The sequence below is a fragment of the Ctenocephalides felis genome, unplaced genomic scaffold (genome assembly GCF_003426905.1).
Source record: "Ctenocephalides felis isolate EL2017-DRISC unplaced genomic scaffold, ASM342690v1 CF-g0.4_SCAFFOLD_01551, whole genome shotgun sequence".
In the NCBI taxonomy this organism is placed as follows: domain Eukaryota; kingdom Metazoa; phylum Arthropoda; class Insecta; order Siphonaptera; family Pulicidae; genus Ctenocephalides; species Ctenocephalides felis.
The window spans coordinates 1-10,999 of NW_020537705.1; the positions used below are offsets into that span (position 1 = coordinate 1).

The 10,999-nt window shown below is 24.8% G+C and overlaps 1 protein-coding gene across 1 annotated transcript; it reads right to left on the minus strand.

Annotated features, from left to right (window-relative positions):
• Positions 1 to 293: 293 nt before the first annotated feature.
• On the minus strand, positions 294 to 10,579 carry LOC113372077 (pyrokinin-1 receptor-like; the record flags this gene model as incomplete). The annotated part of the gene is made up of 3 exons (XM_026612411.1): positions 10,202 to 10,579; positions 6,435 to 6,641; positions 294 to 348 (listed from the first exon to the last, which is right to left on the minus strand). Coding segments are annotated over exons 1-3 (640 nt in total), but the record flags the coding sequence as incomplete, so codon positions are not given.
• Between the last annotated feature and the right edge of the window lie 420 nt (positions 10,580 to 10,999).

Below are 10,999 nucleotides of genomic sequence, written 5' to 3' on the forward strand. Positions count from 1 at the left end.
AATCCGATCCGACTACCGATTTTTGTTCTATTTACTTCAAACTTTTTATTTATTCAATGCAGCTGCAAAGATTCATTACAGAGGCTAAATAAATTACAAAAACTATATTTTTATTAAACTTTCTCTAGAATGCAATCGACCAGAAGAACTTTCGTTTCGCCAAGTCATAATTTCATTAAAATTTAATACGAAGTAAATTTTTCTCACAACGAAGATATAGAAAAACAACTTGAATAACAAATATATAATTTTGAAATAAATAAACTAGATAAATTACACACTAGATAAATTACAAAAACTATATTTTATTAAACTTTTCTTTAGAATGCAATCGACCAGAAGAACTTTGTATTCGCCAAGTCATAATTTCATTAAAATTTAATACGGTAGAAGTAAATTTTTCTCACGATGAAGATATAGATAAGCAACTTGAATAACGAATGTATTATTTGGAAAAAAATTCTACTGTTTTTATTCAAAAATGCAACTCACCCAATCGAAAATCGATTATTTAAGTAAATAATTTATATACGTGGAGTTGTTCTAGATTTTGTGATTGCATGAACACATAATAAAATTATAGTAGACTTATTTGTATATATATATATATATATATATATATATATATTTATATATTTATTTTACAAGCTGTCGGTATAATAATATTATAATAAGGCCCAAGTCAATATTTTCAATATCAATTTGAAAACTATTAAAAAGGTTTGAATTGTTTTTTTTTTAACTTTGATCATTGCTACTAATGGTCCCAGAACTATTCCTTGGGGTACTCCATATTTAATACTTATTTAATGATTTATTTACAAGCCGTCGGTATAATATTATTATAATAAGCCTCAAGTCAATGTTTTGCAGATTTAATATAATTTAATTAACTATTAGCTATTTTATTACTTATTTATTATTTAATTTATTTACTATAAACTTATTTACCTTTAGTTAGTTTTACCTATTTTTAAATATAACTAGTTCGTTGCAAGTATTTTTTAACAATTTAATAAGTATTTTAATAATCTTTACAATACCTTTACAATATAATTATTTTATTTAACACATTTTAGGTTATTTTTTGATATTTTAACAAATTTAAGTGCCTATTATTATTATTATTATTATTATTATTATTATTAGTATTATTATTATTATTATCATTATTATTATTATTATTGAGTATTTTTACAATATAAGTATTTTCTTTTACAGATTTTTAGGTAATTTGATGAAAGACATATTTTGCTTCACACATTTCATTAATTATATTTTTTTTAAATTTCTGATAATATGTTAAATAGCAACTTGCCAATAGGCAGTTTTATGCATATGGGGTATGAAAAAATATAATTTTAGAAGCTTAACAAAATTAATAGTAATAAAATTTATTGAAATTAATTACTTTGTTTGATTTGCAAGTTTTTTTAAATTTCGCAAAATATATAGAAAACAGCAACTTGCCAATGGGCATTTTTATGCACATGTGGCATCAAATGATAGCAATTTAAAAGCTTAACAAACAATAAAATTTATTGAAATCTAGTATAATTTGTCATACACTCTTGGATATTAATATTTAGTAGAATTCGTAGTTGAATTGCAAACTATAGTATTTTTTGTTTATTTGTTTATTTTATTATTTAGAAATATTTTTCTACTTTTTTCAAATAACTTTTAATTTTCTTCTGGAACATTAAAATGTATATACATTAGTAAAAATTAGATAAAATTTACTAAAATATAGTGTCAAAAATTAATTCTATTTGCATATAACGTTTTTAAATATTTCGTAGTTGAAATGCGAACTTTAGTATTTTCATAATTTGCAATATATGGATGTCGGATATTTTTCTATATTTGTTCAAATAACTTATTTTTTTTTTGATACGTTATAATTTATTTACATTGATAAAAACTAGATAAAATTTACTAAAATCTGATAAAAGCAATTATAAAATATATAAAAAATTTTTTCATCTCATAAAACTATTTCAACTAATTAATTTCTTTAAATCGCAAGTTTTTTGTTTAAATTCCGAAAAATTAACTATGACAAACAGCAACTTGCCATTAGGCAGTTTTATGCACATGGGATGTCAAAAAATAGCATTTTTTTAAATTTATTAATAAATAATATATAAATTGTGAAAAATACACGTTGTCCATACACTACAAAATACCATTTACAAAATATACAAGTATTTAATTTTATTTTTTATTTTTAATGTAAAAAAATTTTTATTTGATTTTTTAAAACAAAAAATGTAATATTGAAAGCTAAAATAATGTTATTTTGTTTGTAATTAGTTCAATTTTTTATACTTTTATTTCCAATAGCATTTTTTGAATTTATTAAATTTAACTGTTTTGTAAAAAAAACTTTGTACCTTTTACATTGATTACTGAGTAAAATGATTTGCAAACTAAGTTTTATTACCCAAAAATTAATTATATCAAATAATGAACTTTCAATTAATTTCTATATACTACCAGTTTTTTTAATCTTAAAAACTGGGTCTGAAAAACAATTACAAATAAATAAAAATAAATATTACAATTCAAATTACACAATTTACTCTCTCTAGAGAAATAGTTCATTAAAATGTCTCCAAAGTATTTTCTTGTTTAATCTTACAATTTGTCTTTTACATGATTAAAAACACATTGTAATTACATAGAAAATTACTTTAAAATTTTATTTTTAAATAAAATAAAAGTAGTTTTACTAAACATAGATTAAATTTTTATACAAAGTATACACCTGTCACTATTTAAATTGGTTTCTTATATAATTTGTTTTATGTTTTTTCATTTTTGTTTTAGGAGTTCTATTACCCAATTGTTTATATAAATGTTGTATATAAAATTATGATAACTACATTAAAAAAAATAGACAAAAGTGCAGAAATAATTTTTTCCCGGGAAATTTCAAACTCTACTTATTTTTTATACAAAACTTTTCTTCTATTAAATCCTCAATTTGTTCTCGAGTGATTTACTGAAGTTTTTCCAAAAAAAAAACCTTCTCACCTCATTTGTACCTAAGTGATACAATGCCGGATGAAAAATAGTGGCTGCCGGAAAAAAGTCCGGAATAAATCTTTTTGAGTAATTTATATATAGGTGAATAAGGTGTTTTACTTGGCACGTGTAGGAAAAAAATAAAAGGCATATGTAGAAAATTTGAGAAAAAATACTGTGGAGATTATTAATAAAAAATATTTTTAAATATTTGAGACTTTGTAATATTAATTGCAACTTTAGTGTAATACCATATATATATTTTTTTAAATCTATTTCCCTATTTCCACGTTTTGCTCCACCGTGAAATATTTTTTGCCATCGATTGATATTCCTCAAACCGTGTCAAAAAAAACTTTTTCACACTGCAATTTGCTTTATGTTTGCATTTTTTGCACATTTAAATTGTGCTTTTTAAAATACTTTGTAAGAGAAAACTGTGCAAATTGTCGAGATAATAATAGAACACAGTTGTAGGAGTAAATCAATTTGCAGTTCAGAACTTGTAATGGAGAAATAATAGATTCAAAGAAAGATTCTAGAACATTTAGTTAATAAAATAATTCTTTCTGTCCCTGACAAAATTTTCCACAGTATTTCATATGTCTTTTACATCAAAGTGTTTATAAATTTAGCATCTAATCTCCTCGATTTATGTTCGGTCATGACTTTAAGGACTCGAAATGAAAATTAAAGTCAACACCCAGAATATTTAACATGAGGGAAAAATATTCTTCTAAAGGCGAAAAAGATTCATGAAAATTTTTGTATCATAAGAAAAGTATTAGAGATGTCCTTGAAGGGTGAGTTATTGTACAGAAATAAAATTCACTTGGATTGATACAGAAATAGATGTATATATATATATATATATATATATATATACATATATATATATATATATATATATATATATATATATATCGAGACTGAAATTCAACCTGGACATTTTATACCAAATTTATTTGTTAAGTTTTTGTTCAAGATTTGTGATTGCAATAGAGAAATTTGTTGTTGGTATATTATATAATTGTGGCTTTTGTGTTCTATAATTTACAAAAAGCTTAATTTAGAAACAAACCTTACAAACTCTAGTCTCAAACATTTATTTTGGCAAATCAAATGCTTCGATCGTAAATAACCTATAACCTATATAGGCAAAATAAAATAAAATATAAGTAATAAATATAGAAAACTCGGGACATTGGTTTTGTCAAATAACTCAAAAATTTCATACGAAACTACCTCTTTTCAGTTAGATAGAGTAAAACTAGATATAATGTACAATATTTTCTCGGAAGCACTTTTATAAACTCCGATATAAAAGTTTTGAATAAAACGACTTTGAATTCGATATTTCATTCTTAAGCAATATATATATATATATAGATAATTTGTGACATTTTTTTTTGGTTGTTGTCAAATAACTCAAAAATTTCATATGGAACCACCCTTTTTAAATAAGATAGGGTAAAACTAGATAAAATTTGCAACATTTTTTAGTAAACACTTTTATACATTCCGATATAAAAGTTTTGAATAAAACGACTTAGTAAAATTATTACCCCTCATAAATTGTTCTCCTAAGTTTGCATGTCAGTTTTATACAAAGTTTTTGAAGCATTCGTGACCAAATTTAATTACAATCATTCAAAACTTAGTTTTTATAATTCGTGACTATGTTTAATTAAAATTATTTAAAACTCAGTCTTGAAACAAAGCCAAAAGTAGGCAAATTACATAATGATAAAGTAGGTTTTTGATATCATTTTGAGACACTTTATTGTTTTTCTAGTATTATTTTTATTATTCAGAAATTTTATTTATTTTATTTATTCATTCTACTATTATTATTATTTGCTTTTATTTTAAATTAAATCAACATACTATGGATATCATTTTGATGGAAATTCTATCCTTTATTTTGTACTCTTTTTATTTAAATTTATGCTATTGTTCATTATTATTACTAGATGTTAAATTATTTAGCAGTTGTAACAAATATAGTAATTAAAAAAATACACGTAATAAGTTGTAAATTTTCCGTAGTAAGTAATATAAAGTTTTTCGAAAAAAAATTATAAATATTAATAAGTGCATATTGATATTTTTTGCATCAAAAGCTAGAGTATCTTTACGTTTATTAATACTGTTTTTATTTAGTAGAATGAAAGCTGACTCTGCAAAGCGTCTTCGATAAATAAATTTTGTATCGTAAAAATTAAAAGTGTGATATATATATATATATATATATATTACAATTTACAATTTTTATCTTATAGTGGCTTGTGCACAATTATTTAAATAAAAACCAAAAATGTAATAAATTCAACAGAATAAAAATGCCAAATCATGAACAAAGGTCGTGTGTTGTTGTTTTTGCCAAAAAGTGTAAATTTTGATTTTCGATTTGTGAAGAATTGAATATTTTGTGCCTAGACAAATGTGTTTCTTACTAATTTTTATCTTTTGGTAGTTTGTGCATAATTATTTAAATAAATCCAGAAAAATTGTTAAATTCTACAAAATAAAAATGCCGAATCATAAACAAAGGTCGTATGTTGTTGTTTTTGCAAAAAAAGTGTAAATTATGATTCTAATTTTGTGTAGAATTAAATATTTAGTGCTTAGACAAATGTTTTATTTTCTAATTTTTATCTCGTGGTGTTAACAAGAATGAACAATAACATAAATTTAAATAAAAAGAGTACAAAATAATGGAAGGAATTTCTATTAAAATGATATCCCTAGTATGTTCATTTAATAATAATAATAATAAAATTAATAAATAAAATTTCTGAATAATAAAAATAATATAAGAAAAACAGTAAAATGTCACGTATATTAAAATGGTATTAAAAACCAACTTTTTCATTATATATTTTTCCTAGTTTTTGCTTTGTTTTAAGACTGCACAATTATTTAAATAAATCCAACAAAATTGTTAAATTCAACAAAATAAAAATGCCGAATCATAAACAAAGGTGGTATGTAGTCAGTTTAGCAAAAAAGGGGTAAATTATGATCTTGAATTTGTGTAGAATTAAATAATTTGTGCTTAGACAAATGTGTTTTTTACTAATTTTTATCTCATGGTGGTTTGTGCACAATTATTTAAATAAATACCAAAAAATGGTTAAATTCTACAAAATAAAAATGTCGAAACATGAACAAAGGTTGTACATTGTCATTTTGGCAAAAATAAATAATATTTTAGTATCAAAAACTTTTGCAAAATGAATTCAATATTAAACATTTTTGCCCTTGCAAATTGTTGTTGTGTATGAGATTTTTTAGATGTAAAAAATTAGTACAAGCGTTAGTGTTAAAACTTATTCATTAAAAATACTTGCACATGTAAATAATATATATATATATATATATATATATATATATATATATATATGTATATATATAGCTATTATTATTATTACCTGCGGTATGGCTAGACAGAGAGCTAGTAACCATATGGCAATAATGTATTTGACTGCCCTGGATAATTTCGACATAGTGTGTGATAAAAAAGGATGACATATGGCTACATATCTTTCAATTGTAAAGGCTGTTATTGTTAAGACTGTTGCATTTGCTGAAGTCTCTGCTGCAAGGCCCTGAAAAAGAAAAAAAACACGTTAAATTACAGTAGATAACTAATAATAAAAAAATTATATTTTTTTATTATTGTTCATTTTTATTTTTGTTACTAGATGTTAAATTTAGTTAGCAGTTGTAACAAATATAGTAATTAAAAAAAATACACATGACAAGTTGTAAATTTTCTGTAGCAAGTAATATAAGATTTTTTGGCAAAAATTTATAAATATTAACAAGTGCATATTGATAGTTTGCATCGAAAGCTAGAGTATCATTACGTTTATTAATACTGTTTTTATTTAGTATAATAAATGCTGACTCTGCAAAGCGTCTTTGTGGAAGCCCCGATTTGTGATAAAAAACTTTTGTACCAGAATTTTTTATTCAACTTTTTTATGCAACTATATGATAAAGTATATTCAGTTATAATTATATAAAACTGTAGAAATAACACTAATGGATATCAAACTGATATCTTTCAAATCAAAATCCAAAATCCGCAGTTGCAATTCAGCAAATCCTTCCTGCAGGATAATTACTATGCAACTAAATCCCCAGGTGCATTTAAATGATATGAAATCCAGATCACCAATTAATTGCAGATTATACTAAACCATACTGATCATTTTCATTTATATTTAGATTTGATAGAACCAAATATAGAAAACTACTTACTAATGATTTAATCAATTAATATAAAAAAAAGAAAACTTTCCTAAGAAATGTATACAATTTAGTAATTTTTCTATAGAAAATTCGGGACATTTTTTTAGGTTTTTGTCAAATTATTCACAAATTTTATATAAAAACACACTTTATCAGTTAGACAAAGTAAAACTAAATAAAATTTACTACATTTCCTTGAAAACACTTTCATACACTCTATATAAAAGTTTTAAGAATAAAACGATTTTGAATTTGATACTTCATTCTTCAGTAGCAATAAACAGATAATTCAAGACATTTTTTTGGTTTTTGTTAAATAACTCACAAACTTTATACCCTTTTTCATTTATATAGGGTGAAACTAGATAAAATTTACAACATTTCCTAGAAAACACTTTTATACACTCCGATATAAAAGTTTTGAATAAAACGACTTTGAATTCGATATTTCATTCCTGAGCAATAAATAGAGAAAATTCGGGACATTTTTTGGTTTTTGTCAAATAACTCAAAAATTTCATACAAAAGCACTCTTTTTTAGTTATACAGGGTAAAACTAGATTAAATTTACTACAATATCATGCCAACAGCATGATTCATTTAGCAATAATATATTTCTATAATAAATATAGAAAATTCGGGATAAACATTTTAAAATTGCATCGTAGTACATATCTTGATTTAATAAAAAAATGCCTGAATCAAAAGAATATTTTATCCTGTTCTTTAAGAATTATTTCTATATTATTCGTAGTTTTTATAAATCTTTGAAGTTATTAAAGTAGAAAATATTTTTTACGCAAGACAGATATTACAGCTGTTCAAAGAATGATATTATATCGCCAGCAAAAAAGTAAAAAAAATACAAGCAGTCAATGAATGTATGTTAATTTTAATTACATGAAGTTCTTCAAACACAATTATTACATGATGAGTGAAGTTGCGAAAACAATATTTGTTTAGGCGTTGTTTAACATAATCCACTTATAATAGAATTTATTAATCAGCAATTAGTTCATTTCTCTAAATAAAGTTCCATTTCTAAATGCTAATTACAATGACAAACCGATCATGTCATATTTGAAGTATGACTTGAATTACATTATTATTGTTAAATATCATACATATTTTTAATGCCATCATAAATATATAGTTTATAATTTATCATTATATAAATGTGTATAATGGTCGACAGTAATAAATGTGTGCATCACACGTTTTACCATATTAGTAATAAACATTATTGAAAATTGTTATACGATGTATTTATTTTTACTTGAATGCTATCCTGTACAGTAGCAAAATAAGTTTTACTTCTATTGGGTATGAACCTTACGCGCACTCTTTTTATATATTTGAAAATTTTAGCAAATTCTGGATCATTCTTGATATTTATGCAACTTGTCATTGCCATTTAGCATTATCCCAACTCACAGGCTATTTTCAAACCAAAACATTGCTTTATATAAATAAATACAGCTATGTCTTATAATAATAATATATATTTAATTTAATTTCAAAAGATAAACAGAAAATAATGAATTATTTATGAACAGAAAACGTTCCTCTACCGTTGTTGTATTGAAATGTCAGTACTCTGTTCTGGGAATTTCTCTATGGAGCTTTCGAGCTTTGTCAAACATTAATTAGAATGAAAGCTCTATATAGTTACTACTTCAAAGGTAAACACAAAGAATTGTATCGTTTGTTGTCCGAATCGAATAAACAGATAGATCATGATACACGTTTCGAATCGTAATTCGATTCGTCTCTAGGAATACAAAATTAAAGGGAATAATAAGAGTTCGTTATATAAAACATTGCTTTGTATAAAACAACAATATTTCAATGTTGATAAAAAATTGTAATCATGGAATGTATAGGAGTGTATATAACTGTAGTAAATTTTATCTAGTTTCATCCCATCTAACTAAAAAGGGGTGGTTCCATAAGAAATTTTTGAGTTGTTTGACAAAAACCAAAAAATGTACCGAATTTTCTATTTTCTTTTCAGTTAGATAGAGTGAAACTAAATAAAATTTACAACATTTCCTAAGGAACACTTTTATACACTCCGATATAAAAGTTTTGAATAAAACGACTCTGAATTCGATTTTTTCTTCTAATTTTTTCATTACCGATTGTGTTATTTGATGCTTTCTATATAAGTATGCAAATTAATGTTACATTTTTAATGAAAGAGTTAAAACAGCAAATCGTGATTAACACAGTTCGATGGCATATTGAAAGTATTATATAACGGACTTTTTGAATTTCTAAAATATCTCAAAGCGTTCTCGAGATATTGCATTTTTAAACATTTCGATTTCGCAGAATCTATATTGATTTTTTACAACTTATAAAATTCGCAAAGTGTAAAAATGCAATTTTGTAAAAACTATTACAGATATTTTGGTGATTCAAAAAGTTGTTCTAATAACATTTTTAATTTGCCATCGAATAGTAATACCCTCGATTTCCAATTTTCACAAGTTTGACTAGAATATATTATTATTTTTAAAACAACTTTGAAATCGAAATTTTGATAAATGCAATGGAAAATTCGGGACATTTTTTTCAAATATATCTAAAATTTTGTATTAGAAATACAATTTTTCATTAGTACAGCAGAAAGTGGATAAAATTTATAACATTTCCCAGGGAACACTTTTATACACTCCGATATAAAAGTTTTGAATAAAACGACTATGAAATCGATATTTCATTCTTTAGCAATAAATATAGAAAATTCGGGACATTTTTTTGGTTTTTGTCAAGAAACTCAGAAATTTCATATAGAACCACCCCTTTTTAGTTATATAGGGTGAAACTAGATAAAATTTACAATATTTCCTAAGAAACACTACAGCAACAACATCAATCTAATTACTATTATCATTATTATTTTTACCTGCATAACGCAAAAAGCCTCTCCAAACAAATAAGGGTACTTGTACCAAAGGGCGTACATCTCATACGGCAACCCCGCCATCAGGAGCAAAAGATCAGAAACCGCCAAACTGAACAAATAATAATTTGTGGCGGTGTGCATCGATTTATTTCTGGCTATCACAACACATGTACTGACATTTCCTATGGAACCAACCACCAAAATAGCCCCATAAATGATGGTTAGGGGTATGACAATGTAAAGAGCGTCACGTTTCGGGCCCCAGACTCCGTCTTCGTCAGATATCGAAGGCTGTACGGTGGAGGAGTATATGGACGCCACTGTTTGGTTGGTGGTTATTATGGTGTCGTTGGGGGTTAGGGTTGAGGTGTTCCACATTTTATAAAGGGTAGGTCATAGTATAATGGTCAGTGGATTGGGGATGGCTTGCTCCACATTTTTTGGGGTTTATTTGGTCATTTTTTACATTTGGTTAGTGATGAGGTGCTCCACCCAAATTAGTTATCACTTGGTTAGTGATGTCTTGTTTCATAATTTTTAGAAATTTATTTTATCATTTGGTGTCACTAGGTTAAGGATGACTTGCTCCAAATTTTCTGGAGTTTGTTTCGTCATTCATTTCACTTTTTTTAAGTCATCTTTCGGAATTCTGCGTCAAAAAAAAGTTACTCCACATATTTTAAGATTCTACGTGTCTTTGGATTTTATTCCAATTTTGGTCAGAGATAAGTTGCTTCACATTTTTTAGGGTTTGGGGTCATCAATTGGTTTCACTAGGTTAATTTTCATTTATTTCAC